Source organism: Salvelinus fontinalis, chromosome 30 (assembly GCF_029448725.1).
Source record: "Salvelinus fontinalis isolate EN_2023a chromosome 30, ASM2944872v1, whole genome shotgun sequence".
Classification (NCBI taxonomy): domain Eukaryota; kingdom Metazoa; phylum Chordata; class Actinopteri; order Salmoniformes; family Salmonidae; genus Salvelinus; species Salvelinus fontinalis.
In genome coordinates this window covers 12,570,167-12,589,599 of record NC_074694.1, presented here as the reverse complement: position 1 = coordinate 12,589,599, position 19,433 = coordinate 12,570,167, and the positions used below count along the sequence as shown (strand labels likewise).

The 19,433-nt window shown below is 44.3% G+C and overlaps 1 protein-coding gene across 1 annotated transcript in view; it reads left to right on the top strand.

Annotated features, from left to right (window-relative positions):
- LOC129828642 (ankyrin repeat and fibronectin type-III domain-containing protein 1-like) overlaps positions 1–19,433 on the top strand; it is a 101,398-nt gene that overhangs the window by 61,895 nt on the left and 20,070 nt on the right. The window contains exons 15-17 of the mRNA XM_055889736.1: positions 5,956–6,133; positions 15,219–15,387; positions 17,091–17,257. Coding sequence (XP_055745711.1) covers positions 5,956–6,133; positions 15,219–15,387; positions 17,091–17,257 — 514 coding nt within the window. The remainder of the gene's footprint in view (positions 1–5,955; positions 6,134–15,218; positions 15,388–17,090; positions 17,258–19,433) is intronic.

Below are 19,433 nucleotides of genomic sequence, written 5' to 3'. Positions count from 1 at the left end.
AGGGTTGGCCTGTCTGTATTGTAGGTGGTAATAGGGTTGGCCTGTCTGTATTGTAGGTGGTAGTAGGGTTGGCCTGTCTGTATTGTAGGTGGTAGTAGGGTTGGCCTGTCTGTAATGAGTTGTAGTAGGGTTGGCCTGTCTGTATTGTAGGTGGTAGTAGGGTTGGCCTGTCTGTATTGTAGGTGGTAGTATGGTTGGCCTGTCTGTATTGTAGGTGGTAGTAGGGTTGGCCTGTCTGTATTGTAGGTGGTAATAGGGTTGGCCTGTCTGTATTGTAGTTGGTAGTAGGGTTGGCCTGTCTGTATTGTAGGTGGTAGTAGGGTTGGCCTGTCTGTATTGTAGGTGGTAGTACGGTTGGCCTGTCTGTATTGTATGTGGTAGTAGGGTTGGCCTGTCTGTATTGTAGGTGGTAGTAGGATTGGCCTGTCTGTATTGTAGGTGGTAATAGGGTTGGCCTGTCTGTATTGTAGGTGGTAGTAGGGTTGGCCTGTCTGTATTGTAGGTGGTAGTAGGGTTGGCCTGTCTGTATTGTAGGTGGTAGTAGGGTTGGCCTGTCTGTAATAGGTTGTATTAGTTTTAGGACTTGGCATCTTAACAGTTGTTGTTAGAACATTAGACATGCTCTGGAACTTTGGCGACTACTAAGTCTTTTTTAACCCTCCTGCTTTGGACGTGTAGTTCATACATGCAGAATGACTGTCTTACCTCAATTAGCCTGCATTATAGGGTAGCCTCCTAGCAATTCGAGTTCTAGCCAATGAGCTTCAGCCCCTTCCCATTTGAGTGATAGCTATCAAGAGGCAGAGCGAGAGATCGAGAAAGCAGTGACGTGGTGCACATATCTGCACATTTGTGATGTAGAACGCAATTTTTAGGGAACAATTTTGTCTCGTGAGCGCTACTTTTAGAGCTACTGTACTGGCTAAGAAGTATACAAAAATACTGGAACATATCTTTAACTCAGAGGAATGCCAGTTTTCTGTTTACACCTCTGATGTTGTCAGCTAACATTCACCGCATTACACACATTCTCTACTGGGACACTAATCTACCTACAATATAATGTTACATTGACTGTGTGTGTGTGTGTGTGTGTGTGTGTGTGTGTGTGTGTGTGTGTGTGTGTGTGTGTGTGTGTGTGTGTGTGTGTGTGTGTGTGTGTGTGTGTGTGTGTGTGTGTGTGTGTGTGTGTTTGAGTAATATCAGATCTGATTTCTATGGGTCTGGACTTGGAGGAATGGGTTGAAGTATGTGTGTAATGCTCCTTGGTTACAGCCAGAGTTCCTTGGCGCTAGTCAGCTGTGCTGCAGTCCTAGATCCTAGATATATTGGAAAGTTTTATTTAAGTCAGGAACAAAGGGAAACGTTGGACAGAGTTTTTACCCAGAAAAACACTGCAGTCGGACAGACTTTCTTCTCATTCCATCTCTCTTATCTTTCGCTCTCTGTCTTCAATTCAATATTGACTTTATTGAGATGGCAAGTTAAATTACTTTCATTGTCAGTCTTTTCTGTCTGTATTTGCTCTCTTTCTGTCTCTCTCCCCCTCCATCTTTCTCGCTCTCTCTCTCTCTCTCTCTCTCTCTCTCTCTCTCTCTCTCTCTCTCTCTCTCGCTCTCTCTCTCTCTCTCTCTCTCTCTCTCTGTCTCTCTCTTTCGCTCTCTCTCATGTTAATGTGTGAGACAGAGAGACAGGCATTAAATGGGCAGCAGTGTGTATTTGAATCTGACAGTAGATAATCATGCTACAGACACTGTGCCAAAGCCTCAAGTATTTTCATGCACATATTCCGAAAATATTTTGGGAGCTTTGGCTGTTGACAGATGTAGAGAAACTGGAGAGTGTTGTGCCCATGGTCAGATGAGGAGAGAGAAAGGGATTTTGGTATTTAGGATCCTCATTAGCTGTTGCAAAAGCCGCAGCTACTCTTCCTGGGGTCCACACAAAACATCAAACATGACATAATACAGACCATTACAACAAGGACAGAACTACATGTTTTATATTTAAAGGCGTACGCAGCCTACTGTCACACCCTGATCTTAGAGGGCCTTTTTTATTCTCTATTTGGTTAGGTCAGGGTGTGACTTGGGTGGGCAAATCTATGTTTCTATTTCTTTGTTGGCCTAGTATGGTTCCCAATCAGAGGCAGCTGTTTATCGTTGTCTCTGATTGGGGATCATACTTAGGCAGCCCTTTTTCCTACCGTAGATTGTCAGCACTATTATTTAGCTTCACGTTTCGTTTGGTATTTTGTTGTTTTTGTTCGGTGTTCATTTAATAAAGGAAAATGTACGCCTACCACACTGCACCTTGGTCCAATCCATCTTTCAACGAGCGTGACACCTACATATCAATCCATACACACAACATATCTAGGTCAAATAGGGGAGAGGCGTTGTGCCGTGAGGTGTTGCTTTATCTGTTTTTTTAAACCAGGTTTGCTGTTTATTTGAGCAATATGAGATGGAACGGCGTTCCATGCAATAATGGCTCTATATAATACTGTATGCTTTCTTGAATTTGTTTTTTGGGGGACTGTAAAATGACCCCTGGTGGCATGTCTGGTGGGGTAAGTGTGTGTGTCAGAGCTGTGTGTAAGTTGACTATGCAAACAATGGGCTTTTCAACACATTAACAGATTTGATACAAAATATTGTGCAGTAATGTAATTCTTCACTGGATCAGTCTGAAGCTTTGCACACACACTGCTGCCATCTGGTGGCCAAAATCTAAATTACACCAAGACTCCTATCTGAAAGTATGGCCTTTCTCTCGCATTTCAATGATGATGAAACAAAAAAACACAGTTATTTTTGTTTGTATTATCTTTTACCAGATCTAATGTGTTATATTCTCATACATCAATTTCACATTTCCACAAACTTCAAAGTGTTTCCTTTCAAATGTTATCAAGAATATGCATATCCTTGCTACAGGCAGTTAGATACGGGGTACGATACTAAGAGGTTAATGTTTCTTATAAAAAGAAGAAGTGATGCAGTCAGTCTCTCCTCAACTCTTAGTCAAGAGAGACTGACATGCATAGTATTTATATTAGCCCTTTGATTACAATGAAGAGCAATACGTGCTGCTCTGTTCTGGGCCAGCTAAAGCTTAACTAGGTATTTCCTTGCAGCACTGGACCACACGATTGGACAATAATCAAGATTAGATACAACTAGAGCCTGCTTTTTGGAGTGTGATGTCAAAAAAGCAGCGCATCTCTTTATTACGGACAGACCTCTCCCCATATTTACAACCGTTGGATCTATATGTTTTGACCATGACAGTTTACAATCTAAGGTAACGCCAAGTAATTTAGTCTCCTCAACTTGTTCAACAGCCACACCATTCATTACCATATTCAGCTGAGGTCTAGAACTTAGGGAATGATTTGTACCCTAATACAATGCTCTTAGTTTTAGAGATGTTCAGGACCAGTTTATTACTGGCCACCCATTCCAAAACAGACTGCAACTCTTTGTTACGTGTTTCAGTCACTTCATTCGCTGTGGTTTCTGATGCATATATGGTTGAATCATCAGCATACATGGACACAGATGCTTTGTTTAATGCCAGTGGCAGGTCATTGGTAAAAATAGAGAAGAGTAGAGGACCAAGAGAGCTGCCCAGCGGTACACCACAATTTACATGTTTGACATTAGAGAAGTTTCCATTCAAGAAAAACCTTTGAATTCTATTAGATAGATAGCTCTGAGTCCGCAATATGGCAGAGGTTGAAAAGCCATAACATATACAGTACGTGTTTTCAACAACAGGTTATGGTCAATAGATTTTCTTTCAACCAAATCATCAGTCATTTGTGTCAGTGCAGTACATGTTGAGTGCCCTTCTCTATAAGCACGCTGAAAGTCTGATGTTAATTTGTTTACAGAGAAATAACATTGTATTTGATCAAACACAATTTTTTCCAACAGTTTGCTAAGAGCTGGCAGCAAGCTGATACATCTACTGTTAGAACCAGTAAAGGCCGCTTTACCACTCTTGGGTAGCAGAATTACTTTGGCTTCCCTCTCGTCACATAATTTTTCAATTTGCATTAAGTCAGCCAGATGTGCAGCCAGACTTATTAGCCGGTTCTTTTGGCCCATCTCTTTCAACCATACAGTTTTTAATTTCCTCGTCAATCCATGGAGCCTTAACAGTCTTAACAGGTGCATGTTTATCAATAATTGGAAGAAGCAATTTCATAAATTCATCAAGTGCAGCGTCTGGATGCTCCTTATAAATCACATCAGACCAACAAATATTTATAACAACATCCACATAAGAGTCACAGCAAAATCATTTGTATGTTACACTATTTTATACACTATTTTATACACTATTTTAGGCCCAGCTGTCCTGGATATAGCCACTATATTGTGATCACTGCATCCAATGGGTACGGATACAGCTTTAGAACAAAGTTCTACAGTATTAGTTAAAAGGAGATCAATACATGTGGATGATCTTGTTCCTGTAATGTTTGTAAACACACTGGTAGGTTGATTAATAACCTGAACCAGGTTACAGGCACTGGTTACAGTGAGAAGCTTCCTCTTGAGCGGACAGCTTGATGAAAACCAGTCAATATTCAGGTCACCAAGAAAGTAGACCTCTCTGTTTACATCACATACACTATCAAGTATTTCACACATATTATATAGATACTGACTGTTAGTACTTGGTGGCCTATAGCAATACCCCAAAAGACAAGGCTTTAGATGTGTCAGGTGAACCTGCAACCACAACACTTCAATAACACTTGACATAAGATCTTCTCTAAGCATTACAGTGATACGGCTCTGAATATATACAGCAACACCTCCCCATAAGCATTTCTGTCTCTTCTATAGATGTTATATACTTGTATTGCTACTGCTTGTATCATCAACATAATTATCTAAGTGAGTCTCAGAAATGGCTAATATATGAATGTTATCTGATGTTAGCAAGTTATTGATTTCATGAGAGAGAAAGGAGAGAGAGAGGGATGAGGGGAGAGAAGAGAACAGTATGAGATGATAGAGGTGAAATAGAGAGATGTTGAGTTTCTCTCTACAGGTGAAACAGAGTTGTGTGTGTGTGTGTGTGTGTGGGTGCGTGGGTGCGTGCGTGCGTGCGTTGTGTAAATGAGTTGTTTGTTGACATTGGTCTGAGGTGGAAGAGGTGACCTCAGTGGTTGGCTGGACACAGGGAGTAAGTATTATAAGGCACACACACACTGGGACAGTTACACAGAAGCACACAGACACACACACACACACACACATTCACACACATGTTCTCAGTTTCAGGTGAAGAGGGATATAGACAGGCAGACATACAGTCACTGATTCTGGCAAAGAAGAGTACACACACACACACACACACTCACTCACACACACACACCCGTCCAGGGGCAGTAGAAGAGGTAATTTACTAAGTATTTCCACAGATCGGACCACAGAGCACAACAGGGGTCCGAGGCAGAGCCCACGCACAGGGTCATTCCCTGGAACAAACAACGTTCCATACACACACACACACACACACCCACACACACACACACACACACACACACACACACACACACACACACACACACACACACACACACACACACACACACACACACACACACACACATATATATACACACACACACACACACACACACACACACACACACACACACACACACACACCGACCGATGGAGACATAGTGACACAGATTATTTGTGCATGGTATCAGCAGCATCAGCCTTCAGAGTCTAAGGCCATTACGATGTTGTCACTAGTCTGCTGCTAGTTCAGGGCCGAGACACTGAACCATCACAACAACTAAGAGTCTGTCATCTTATTCCTGCTAACATTAAGTGTTTTTCTTCTCACTCGCTTTCTCTCTCAAACTCCCCTCTTTCTCTTTTTCTCTCTCTGTCTCTGTCTCTGTCTCTCTCTCTCTCTCAGGGAGGAGTGGGACTGGCTGCAGAGGCTGTCAAACATAGAGGATGGAGAGAAGGAGAGAACGGAGGGAGAGAGGGAGGGAGTGGATCAAACGACAGACAGTAACACACCATTGCTCTACTACGAGCTACAGACTGCACTCAAGGCCCTGCTGAAACTCATCAACCTACCTCTGCACCAGGTACACAATCACACACTCACACACACACTCACACACCCTAATATGTCTCTACAGTAGTAATAATAACTTCATTTGTATTGCGCTTTACAATACAAGTTACAAATTGTTTTGCATTATAAAATAAAATAAAGAAACATAGACAGGAGGACAATGACAGATCTTTCATCTTGTCGCCTCGGTTACTAGACCAACGCTCCAACCGCTAGGCTGCCTGCAGTGAAGTCATACATTAAAAGCCTCTTTATAAAAGTGTGTTTTCAGCAGGGATTTAAAAAGAGGCACTGTATCTGCTAGCCTGATCTCCTCTGGCAGACCATTCCAATCTCTAGGGGCCCTAATGACAAATGCCCGGTCTCCTTCAGTTTTCAACCTAGACTCTGGAACGGTTAGCAGTGCCCTGCCAGAGGATCTCAGGCTGTGTCCTGACTCGTAGGGAGATGAAAGGTCAGAGATATAGCATGGGGCTAAAACAAGCCTTAAACGTGATTAATAACATTTTCAAATCTATTCTATTCTGACTGGTAGCCAGTGTAGAGAAGCTAGAATAGGTGTGATATGGTTCCATTTTCTGGTGCCAGTAGCTCAGGCGCAGACGGGTACAAGCCATCTCTCATCAGGCGCTGACAGGAGCCATATTGGATGGTTGATGGTCCGGACTTTCGCGTCAATGAATAGTTGATGTTTCTTTTTTCTTTTTTATCTTCTCTCTACCGCTGAACACTCTGCTCTTTGCTCAGAGTTGTTAACAACACACATCAGCTTCCCCAGGCGCACCGTTTTAAAGCCATCTATCTCCCTGAGTGTCTCACTGGCTGTGTCCCAAAATGGCACCCATTTCCCGATAAAGAGCACTACTTTGCCACAGAGATCTGTGGGACCTGGTCACAAGTAGTGCACCACACATAGCTTGCCTCAGCTCTCTACTTCTGACGTTCCTAAACAACTGAACATATTTATTTTCTCCCAAAAAATGTACGTACAGAATGTCTATAACATTTTTTCACTGACAGAATGTTCGATTTTGGCACCAGAATGATTGTAGAGCTGAAATGTTGCTTTGCTGCGTCATACCAAATGTGTTCTGAAATCTGTTGTAAATGTGTTGTACTGGTATGAAAATTGTATAACTCTCTTAATTTTGCTGGACCCCAGGAAGAGTAGCTGCTGCCTTGGCAGGAACTAATGGGGATCCATAATTAACCCCAGGAAGAGTAGCTGCTGCCTTGGCAGGAACTAATGGGGATCCATAATAAACCCCAGCAAGAGTAGCTGCTGCCTTGGCAGAAACTAATGGGGATCCATAATAAACCCCAGGAAGAGTAGCTGCTGCCTTGGCAGAAACGAATGGGGGTCCATAATAAACCCCAAGAAGAGTAGCAGCTGCCTTGGCAGAAACTAATGGGGATTCATAATAAACCCCAGGAAGAGTAGCTGCTGCCTTGGCAGGTACTAATGGGGATCCATAATAAACCCCAGGAAGAGTAGCTGCTGCCTTGGCAGAAACTAATGGGGATCCATAATAAACCCCAGGAAGAGTAGCTGCTGCCTTGGCAGGAACTAATGGGGATCCATAATAAACCCCAGGAAGAGTAGCTGCTGCCTTGGCAGAAACTAATGGGGATCCATAATAAACCCCAGGAAGAGTAGCTGCTGCCTTGGCAGAAACTAATGGGGATCCATAATAAACCCCAGGAAGAGTAGCTGCTGCCTTGGCAGGAACTAATGGGGATCCATAATAAACCCCAGGAAGAGTAGCTGCTGCTTTGGCAGAAACTAATGGGGATCCATAATAAACCCCAGGAAGAGTAGCTGCTGCCTTGGCAGAAGCTAATGGGGATCCATAATAAACCCCAGGAAGAGTAGCTGCTGCCTTGGCAGAAACTAATGGGGATCCATAATAAACCCCAGGAAGAGTAGCTGCTGCTTTGGCAGAAACTAATGGGGATCCATAATAAACCCCAGGAAGAGTAGCAGCTGCCTTGGCGGAAACTAATGGGGATCCATAATAACCCCCGGGAAGAATAGCTGCTGCCTTGGCAGAAACTAGTGGGGATCCATAATAAACCCCATTAAGAGTAGCTACTGCCTTGGCAGAAACTAATGGGGTTCCATAATAAACCCCAGGAAAGTTGCTGCTGCCTTGGCAGAAACTAATGGGGATCCATAATAAATCCCAGGAAGAGTAGCTGCTGCCTTGGCAGGAACTAATGGGGATCCATAATAAACCCCAGGAAGAGTAACTGCTGCCTTGGCAGAAACTAATGGGGATTCATAATAAACCCCAGGAAGGGTAGCTGCTGCCTTGGCAGAAACTAATGGGGATCCATAATAAACCCCAGGAAGAGTAGCTTCTGCCTTGGTAGGAACTAATGGGGATCCATAATAAACCCCAGGAAGAGTAGCTGCTGCCTTGGCAGGAACTAATGGGGATCCATAATAAACCCCAGGAAGAGTAGCTGCTGCCTTGGCAGAAACTAATGGGGATCCATAATAAACCCCAGGAAGAGTAGCTGCTGCTTTAGCAGAAACTAATGGGGATCCATAATAAACCCCAGGAAGAGTAGCTGCTGCCTTGGCAGAAGCTAATGGGGATCCATAATAAACCCCAGGAAGAGTAGCTGCTGCCTTGGCAGAAACTAATGGGGATCCATAATAAACCCCAGGAAGAGTAGCTGCTGCTTTGGCAGAAACTAATGGGGATCCATAATAAACCCCAGGAAGAGTAGCAGCTGCCTTGGCAGAAACTAATGGGGATCCATAATAACCCCCGGGAAGAATAGCTGCTGCCTTGGCAGAAACTAGTGGGGATCCATAATAAACCCCATTAAGAGTAGCTACTGCCTTGGCAGAAACTAATGGGGTTCCATAATAAACCCCAGGAAAGTTGCTGCTGCCTTGGCAGAAACTAATGGGGATCCATAATAAATCCCAGGAAGAGTAGCTGCTGCCTTGGCAGGAACTAATGGGGATCCATAATAAACCCCAGGAAGAGTAACTGCTGCCTTGGCAGAAACTAATGGGGATTCATAATAAACCCCAGGAAGAGTAGCTGCTGCCTTGGCAGAAACTAATGGGGATCCATAATAAACCCAAGGAAGAGTAGCTGCTGCTTTAGCAGAAACTAATGGGGATCCATAATAAACCCCAGGAAGAGTAGCTGCTGCCTTGGCAGGAACTAATGGGGATCCATAATAAACCCCAGGAAGAGTAGCTGCTGCCTTGGCAGAAACTAATGGGGATCCATAATAAACCCCAGGAAGAGTAGCTGCTGCTTTAGCAGAAACTAATGGGGATCCATAATAAACCCCAGGAAGAGTAGCTGCTGCCTTGGCAGAAGCTAATGGGGATCCATAATAAACCCCAGGAAGAGTAGCTGCTGCCTTGGCAGAAACTAATGGGGATCCATAATAAACCCCAGGAAGAGTATCTGCTGCTTTGGCAGAAACTAATGGGGATCCATAATAAACCCCAGGAAGAGTAGCAGCTGCCTTGGCAGAAACTAATGGGGATCCATAATAACCCCCGGGAAGAATAGCTGCTGCCTTGGCAGAAACTAGTGGGGATCCATAATAAACCCCATTAAGAGTAGCTACTGCCTTGGCAGAAACTAATGGGGTTCCATAATAAACCCCAGGAAAGTTGCTGCTGCCTTGGCAGAAACTAATGGGGATCCATAATAAATCCCAGGAAGAGTAGCTGCTGCCTTGGCAGGAACTAATGGGGATCCATAATAAACCCCAGGAAGAGTAACTGCTGCCTTGGCAGAAACTAATGGGGATTCATAATAAACCCCAGGAAGAGTAGCTGCTGCCTTGGCAGAAACTAATGGGGATCCATAATAAACCCAAGGAAGAGTAGCTGCTGCTTTAGCAGAAACTAATGGGGATCCATAATAAACCCCAGGAAGAGTAGCTGCTGCCTTGGCAGGAACTAATGGGGATCCATAATAAACCCCAGGAAGAGTAGCTGCTGCCTTGGCAGAAACTAATGGGGATCCATAATAAACCCCAGGAAGAGTAGCTGCTGCTTTAGCAGAAACTAATGGGGATCCATAATAAACCCCAGGAAGAGTAGCTGCTGCCTTGGCAGAAGCTAATGGGGATCCATAATAAACCCCAGGAAGAGTAGCTGCTGCCTTGGCAGAAACTAATGGGGATCCATAATAAACCCCAGGAAGAGTAGCTGCTGCTTTGGCAGAAACTAATGGGGATCCATAATAAACCCCAGGAAGAGTAGCAGCTGCCTTGGCAGAAACTAATGGGGATCCATAATAACCCCCGGGAAGAATAGCTGCTGCCTTGGCAGAAACTAGTGGGGATCCATAATAAACCCCATTAAGAGTAGCTACTGCCTTGGCAGAAACTAATGGGGTTCCATAATAAACCCCAGGAAAGTTGCTGCTGCCTTGGCAGAAACTAATGGGGATCCATAATAAATCCCAGGAAGAGTAGCTGCTGCCTTGGCAGGAACTAATGGGGATCCATAATAAACCCCAGGAAGAGTAACTGCTGCCTTGGCAGAAACTAGTGGGGATCCATAATAAACCCCATTAAGAGTAGCTACTGCCTTGGCAGAAACTAATGGGGTTCCATAATAAACCCCAGGAAAGTTGCTGCTGCCTTGGCAGAAACTAATGGGGATCCATAATAATTCCCAGGAAGAGTAGCTGCTGCCTTGGCAGGAACTAATGGGGATCCATAATAAACCCCAGGAAGAGTAACTGCTGCCTTGGCAGAAACTAATGGGGATTCATAATAAACCCCAGGAAGAGTAGCTGCTGCCTTGGCAGAAACTAATGGGGATCCATAATAAACCCCAGGAAGAGTAGCTGCTGCTTTAGCAGAAACTAATGGGGATCCATAATAAACCCCAGGAAGAGTAGCTGCTGCCTTGGCAGAAGCTAATGGGGATCCATAATAAACCCCAGGAAGAGTAGCTGCTGCCTTGGCAGAAACTAATGGGGATCCATAATAAACCCCAGGAAGAGTAGCTGCTGCTTTGGCAGAAACTAATGGGGATCCATAATAAACCCCAGGAAGAGTAGCAGCTGCCTTGGCAGAAACTAATGGGGATCCATAATAACCCCCGGGAAGAATAGCTGCTGCCTTGGCAGAAACTAGTGGGGATCCATAATAAACCCCATTAAGAGTAGCTACTGCCTTGGCAGAAACTAATGGGGTTCCATAATAAACCCCAGGAAAGTTGCTGCTGCCTTGGCAGAAACTAATGGGGATCCATAATAAATCCCAGGAAGAGTAGCTGCTGCCTTGGCAGGAACTAATGGGGATCCATAATAAACCCCGGGAAGAGTAACTGCTGCCTTGGCAGAAACTAATGGGGATTCATAATAAACCCCAGGAAGAGTAGCTGCTGCCTTGGCAGAAACTAATGGGGATCCATAATAACCCCCGGGAAGAATAGCTGCTGCCTTGGCAGAAACTAATGGGGGTCCATAATAAACCCCAGGAAGAGTAGCTGCTGCCTTGGCAGAAACTAATGGGGATCCATCATAAACCCCAGGAAGAGTAGCTGCTGCCTTGGCAGAAACTAATGGGGGTCCATAATAAACCCCAGGAAGAGTTTCAGCTGCCTTGGCAGAAACTAATGGGGATCCATAATAAACCCCAGGAAGAGTAGCTTCTGCCTTGGTAGGAACTAATGGGGATCCATAATAAACCCCAGGATGAGTAGCTGCTGCCTTGGCAGAAACTAATGGGGGTCCATAATAAACCCCAGGAAGAGTAGCTGCTGCCTTGGCAGAAACAAATGGGTATCCATAATAAACCCCAGGAAGAGTAGCTGCTGCCTTGGCAGAAACTAATGGGGGTCCATAATAAACCCCAGGAAGAGTAGCTGCTGCCTTGGCAGAAACTAATGGGGATCCATAATAAACCCCAGGAAGAGTAGCTGCTGCCTTGGCAGAAACTAATGGGGATCCATAATAAACCCCAGGAAGAGTAGCTGCTGCCTTGGCAGAAACTAATGGGGGTCCATAATAAACCCCAGGAAGAGTAGCTGCTGCCTTGGCAGGAACTAATCGGGATCCATAATAAACCCCAGGAAGAGTAGCTGCTGCCTTGGCAGAAACTAATGGGGATCCACAATAAACCCCAGGAAGAGTAGCTGCTGGCTTGGCAGAAACTAATGGGGATCCATAATAAACCCCAGGAAGAGTAGCTGCTGCCTTGGCAGAAACTAATGGGGATCCATAATAAACCCCAGGAAGAGTAGCTGCTGCCTTGGCAGGAACTAATGGGGATCCATAATAAACCCCAGGAAGAGTAGCTGCTGCCTTGGCAGGAACTAATGGGGATCCATAATAAACCCCAGAAAGAGTAGCTGCTGCCTTGGTAGAAACTAATGGGGATCCACAATAAACCCCAGGAAGAGTAGCTGCTGCCTTGGCAGAAACTAATGGGGATCCATAATAAACCCCAGGAAGAGTAGCTGCTGCCTTGGCAGAAACTAATGGGGATCCATAATAAACCCCAGGAAGAGTATCTGCTGCCTTGGCAGAAACTAATGGGGATCCATAATAAACCCCAGGAAGAGTAGCAGCTGCCTTGGCAGAAACTAATGGGGATCCATAATAAACCCCAGGATGAGTAGCAGCTGCCTTGGCAGAAACTAATGTGGACCCATAATAAATACAAATAGCATGGCGTTCTGCCCGAGAGAGTGAGTGTGTCTGTGTTTGCGTGTGCCTGCCGGCCTGCATACGTACACGTGTGCGCCTGCTTGCATGACTCTGTGTGGTCCTGTTCTTATTCTCACTGTGTGGTCCTGTTCTTATTCTGACTGTGTGGTCCTGTTCTTATTCTCGCTGTGTGGTCCTGTTCTTATTCTCACCATCTGTGGTCCTGTTCTTATTCTGACTGTGTGGTCCTGTTCTTATTCTCACTGTGTGGTCCTGTTCTTATTCTCACTGTGTGATCCTGTTCTTATTCTGACTGTGTGGTCCTGTTCTTATTCTGACTGTGTGTGGTCCTGTTCTTATTCTTGCTGTGTGGTCCTGTTCTTATTCTGGCTGTGTGTCGTCCTGTTCTTATTCTGGCTGTGTGTGGTCCTGTTCTTATTCTGACTGTGTGTGGTCCTGTTCTTATTCTGTCTGTGTGGTCCTGTTCTTATTCTCACTGTGTGATCCTGTTCTTATTCTGACTGTGTGGTCCTGTTCTTATTCTGACTGTGTGGTCCTGTTCTTATTCTGGCTGTGTGTGGTCCTGTTCTTATTCTGACTGTGTGTGGTCCTGTTCTTATTCTGACTGTGTGGTCCTGTTCTTATTCTGACTGTGTGGTCCTGTTCTTATTCTGGCTGTGTGTGGTCCTGTTCTTATTCTGACTGTGTGTGGTCCTGTTCTTATTCTGACTGTGTGGTCCTGTTCTTATTCTGACTGTGTGGTCCTGTTCTTATTCTGACTGTGTGGTCCTGTTCTTATTCTGGCTGTGTGTGGTCCTGTTCTTATTCTGACTGTGTGTGGTCCTGTTCTTATTCTGACTGTGTGGTCCTGTTCTTATTCTGACTGTGTGGTCCTGTTCTTATTCTGGCTGTGTGTGGTCCTGTTCTTATTCTGACTGTGTGTGGTCCTGTTCTTATTCTGACTGTGTGGTCCTGTTCTTATTCTGACTGTGTGGTCCTGTTCTTATTCTGACTGTGTGGTCCTGTTCTTATCTGGCTGTGTGTGGTCCTGTTCTTATTCTGACTGTGTGTGGTCCTGTTCTTATTCTCACTTTGTGGTCCTGTTCTTATTCTGACTGTGTGGTCCTGTTCTTATTCTGGCTGTGTGTGGTCCTGTTCTTATTCTGGCTGTGTGTGGTCCTGTTCTTATTCTCACTTTGTGGTCCTGTTCTTATTCTGACTGTGTGGTCCTGTTCTTATTCTGACTGTGTGGTCCTGTTCTTATTCTGGCTGTGTGTGGTCCTGTTCTTATTCTGGCTGTGTGTGGTCCTGTTCTTATTCTGGCTGTGTGGTCCTGTTCTTATTCTGACTGTGTGGTCCTGTTTTTATTCTCGCTGTGTGGTCCTGTTCTTATTCTGACTGTGTGTGGTCCTGTTCTTATTCTGACTGTGTGGTCCTGTTCTTATTCTGACTGTGTGGTCCTGTTCTTATTCTGACTGTGTGTGGTCCTGTTCTTATTCTCACTTTGTGGTCCTGTTCTTATTCTGACTGTGTGGTCCTGTTCTTATTCTGACTGTGTGGTCCTGTTCTTATTCTGGCTGTGTGTGGTCCTGTTCTTATTCTGGCTGTGTGGTCCTGTTCTTATTCTGACTGTGTGGTGCTGTTCTTATTCTCGCTGTGTGGTCCTGTTCTTATTCTGACTGTGTGGTCCTGTTCTTATTCTGGCTGTGTGGTCCTGTTCTTATTCTGACTGTGTGGTCCTGTTCTTATTCTCGCTGTGTGGTCCTGTTCTTATTCTGACTGTGTGGTCCTTTTCTTATTCTGACTGTGTGGTCCTGTTCTTATTCTGACTGTGTGTGGTCCTGTTCTTATTCTGACTGTGTGGTCCTGTTCTTATTCTGACTGTGTGGTCCTGTTCTTATTCTCACTGTGTGTGATTCTGTTCTTATTCTGACTGTGTGGTCCTGTTCTTATTCTCACTGTGTGTGGTCCTGTTCTTATTCTCACTGTGTGGTCCTGTTCTTATTCTGGCTGTGTGGTCCTGTTCTTATTCTGACTGTGTGGTCCTGTTCTTATTCTCACTGTGTGTGGTCCTGTTCTTATTCTGGCTGTGTGTGGTCCTGTTCTTATTCTGAATGTGTGGTCCTGTTCTTATTCTGACTGTGTGGTCCTGTTCTTTTTCTCACTGTGTGTGGTCCTGTTCTTATTCTGACTGTGTGGTCCTGTTCTTATTCTCACTGTGTGTGGTCCTGTTCTTATTCTGGCTGTGTGTGGTCCTGTTCTTATTCTGACTGTGTGGTCCTGTTCTTATTCTCACTGTGTGTGGTCCTGTTCTTATTCTGGCTGTGTGGTCCTGTTCTTATTCTCACTGTGTGGTCCTGTTCTTATTCTCACTGTGTGGTCCTGTTCTTATTCTCACTGTTTGGTCCTGTTCTTATTCTCACTGTGTGTCTAATTGTCTGATTGCAGGCCAAGCACTTCCGTATCTACACTCATGAGGTGTTGGAGCTGGGTCATAATGTTTCCTTTCTGCTGCTGCTGCCGGCGGCTGATGATGTGTGTACCGCTCCCGGACAGAGCAACCCCTACACACCACACTCCGGCTTCCTCAACCTCCCTCTACAAATGTTTGAGCTGGGTACGTCTACACTGACCACTGCTTTCTGTTAACCACCTCGTCTTGTTAAAACAAGAATTTTCACCCATCTCTCTGGTCGCTATCCCTCTGTACATATCAAATATCTCTCTCTCTCTCTGTCTCTCGCTCTCTATCTCTCGCTCGCTCTCTCTCTCTCTCTCTTTGTTAGCCTTTGTTCCTCTCTATATGCCTCTCTCTCTGTGTCTTTCTGTCTCTCTCTCTCTTCGTTAGCATTTGTTGCTCTCTATATGTCTCTCTCTCTCTCTCTCTGTCTCTCTCTCTCTCTCTCTCTCTCTCTCTCTCTCTCTCTCTCTCTCTCTCTCTCTCTCTCTGTTCGCCTCTGTTCCTCTCTCTCTGTTCGCCTCTGTTCCTCTCTCTCTGTTAGTTCAGTTTTTGTAGATTCCACAGATTCCTCTCTGTTCCTCTCTATTCCCTAGGGACACTTTAAGTAATTCTGTCTGAGGGCTCCAGAGTACCACAGTGCCATGCTGATCCGACCTCTGACCCCCCAAAGAGCCAGACTAGTCCCAGAGAGTAGTAGTACTGTCTTGTTATACACTGATAATATTCAGATATTATTTATGTATTTTAATAAACCTTTATTTATTCAGGGTCCCATTGAGACCGCTGTCTCTTACAAATGTGTTGACAAATGCAGCATAAAATACAGAATTTAGTAACACAATCATAGCAATCGCTCCAGTCTACTTCTGCGGAGGAGGAGATGTTTATCAGCCTATATGTCTTGTTATACAGTGTTAACATGACATTCTGATATATACTGAACAAAAATATAAACGCAACATGCAACAATTTCAATGCTTTTACTGAGTTACAGTTGATATAATAAGTAAATCAATCAATTGAAATATTAGGCCCTAATCTATAGATTTCACATGACTGGTCAGGGGCACAGCCATGGGTGGACCTGGGAGGGCATAGGCCCACCCACTTGGGAGCCAGACACAGCCAATCAGAACGAGTTTTTCCCCACAAAAGGGCTTTATTACAGACAGAAATACTCCTCAGTTTCATCAGCTGTCCAGATGGCTGGTCTCAGAACATCCCGCAGGTGAAGAAGCCGGATGTGGAGGGCCTGGGCTGGTGTGGTTACAAGTGGTCTGCGGTTGTGAGGCCGGTTTGACGTACTGACAAATTCTCTCAAATTAAATTGGACGCGACTTATGGTAGAGAAATTAACATTCAATTATCTGGCAACAGCTCTGGTGGACATTCCTGCAATCAGCATGCCAATTGCACACTCCCTCACATCTGTGGCATTGTGTGACAAAACTGCACAATTTAGAGTGGCCTTTTACTGTCCCTGTGTAAGGATCATGCTGTTTAATCAGCTTCTTGATATGCCACACCTGTCAGGTGGATGGATTATCTTGGCAAAGGAGAAATGCTCACTAACAGGGATGTAAACAAATGTGTGAACAAACATTTGACAGAAATAAGCTTTTTGTACATATGCAAAATGTCTGGGATCTAGGCAGTGTTCCCCGGGCGCCGAAGACGTGGATGTTGATTATGGCAGCCCCCCGCACCTCTCTGATTCAGAGGGGTTGGGTTAAAAGACACATTTCAGTTGAATGTACAACTGACTAGGTATCCCCCTTTCCTTTGCATTTTATTTCAGCTCAAGTTGTGTTTATATTTTAGTTCAGTATATATTCCTATGTATGTATTTCTCTCTCCAGCCCATTTCAGTGCATACAAGGAGAAGTGCATGAGTCTGTACTGCCGCATGTCGTCTGTCTTGGACCTGGATGCGCTTATTACCCAGCAGGCCCTGCGAGAGGCCATCACGGACACAGAGGTCGCCACCGCCAAACAGAGACACCAACATATACTAGACTATACACAGGTAGGGAGATATATGTTAATATGTATTACAGGTTTATCTCAACCTGGTCTCAGAGCATTTCATATTATTGTGTACTCCATTTAATATGATATGTTTTATTTCATATGGTATGTATTCATTTGTGGTTGTCCATCATCCATTTTGTATTATATGTTATGAATTTTCAAAACATACAATATGTTACGAATATTGCAAAATGTATTTATTTTATTTTTTATTTAACCTTTATTTAACTAGGCAAGTCAGTTAAGAACAAATTCGTATTTACAATGATGGCCTAGGAACAGTGGGTTAACTGCCTTGTTCAGGGGCAGAACGACAGATTTTTACCTTGTCAGCTAGCTTGCTAACGTTAGCTAGGCTAGGAGTTAGGGTTAGGAGATTAAGGTTAGGGTTAGGTAAAGGGTTATGGTTAGGGTTAGGTAAAGGGTTAAGTTTAGGATTAGGTAAAGGGTTAAGGTTAGGATTAGTAAAGGGTTAGCTAACAAGCTAAGTACACTGCTCAAAAAAATAAAGGGAACACTTAAACAACACAATGTAACTCCAAGTCAATCACACTTCTGTGAAATCAAACTGTCCACTTAGGAAGCAACACTGATTGACAATAAATTTCACATGCTGTTGTGCAAATGGAATAGACAAAAAGTGGAAATTATAGGCAATTAGCAAGACACCCCCCAAAACAGGAGTGATTCTGCAGGTGGTGACCACAGACCACTTCTCAGTTCCTATGCTTCCTGGCTGATGTTTTGGTCACTTTTGAATGCTGGCGGTGCTCTCACTCTAGTGGTAGCATGAGACGGAGTCTACAACCCACACAAGTGGCTCAGGTAGTGCAGTTCATCCAGGATGGCACATCAATGCGAACTGTGGCAAAAAGGTTTGCTGTGTCTGTCAGCGTAGTTTCCAGAGCATGGAGGCCCTACCAGGAGACAGGCCAGTACATCAGGAGACGTGGAGGAGGCCGTAGGAGGGCAACAACCCAGCAGCAGGACCGGTACCTCCGCCTTAGTGCAAGGAGGTGCACTGCCAGAGCACTGCAAAATGACCTCCAGCAGGCCACAAATGTGCATGCTCCATGCTCTCCATGCTCTGGACATTACGCTGACATACACAGCAAACCTTTTTGCCACAGTTCGCATTGATGTGCCATCCTGGATGAACTGCACTACCTGAGCCACTTGTGTGGGTTGTAGACTCCGTCTCATGCTACCACTAGAGTGAGAGCACCGCCAGCATTCAAAAGTGACCAAAACATCAGCCAGGAAGCATAGGAACTGAGAAGTGGTCTGTGGTCACCACCTGCAGAATCACTCCTGTTTTGGGGAGTGTCTTGCTAATTGCCTATAATTTCCACCTTTTGTCTATTCCATTTGCACAACAGCATGTGAAATTTATTGTCAATCAGTGTTGCTTTCTAAGTGGACAGTTTGATTTCACAGAAGTGTGATTGACTTGGAGTTACATTGTGTTGTTTAAGTGTTCCCTTTATTTTTTTGAGCAGTGTAGTTGCAAAGTAACTAAAAAGTAGTAACTGACGCCACGGTCAGTGTGAACCGAAGTGACTTGACACAACAAAATGTAGCTACAAACAAAAGTGGAGTTAAAAGTTTATCAACTGTCAAGGTAGAATTACTTTCCAATTGTTCCTCAACTGCATAGTATGATATACCAATTTCTAGCTCTGATTCTCTACTTTATCCAATGTAAAAATCACCATTTCAAATTTTGCTACCTAAGACTGAATCGAAGGCGGTCGGTCACAAATTGGCCGTGATGAGATTCGAACTTGCCACCTTTTGGGTTGCTAGACTTTTGCGTTATACACCAACCTGTCCAACGCGACCATTTTTCAGTGTGACGGATTTCCATTTACTATGTTTCGTCTAGTCTATGAGACCACTTATCTAAGGGAGGCTTGTAGTATGTGTAAACTGGGTGAGGGCATACTGGAATACAGACAGTTAAATGTGACTATATATTTCAGATGGAAGCTATATCTAACTTGTGTAAGGCATTTGCTTCATAAAGTCACTTTACTGTTGCTTTCAAGTCTGCCACTTTATGAGAGTCTCTATTAAATCATTATGCTGTGAAATATATATATATATATTTTACTATTTCTAATACAAACGCATGAGTCATATTTGTCACATTCATCAAAAGAGAATTATTA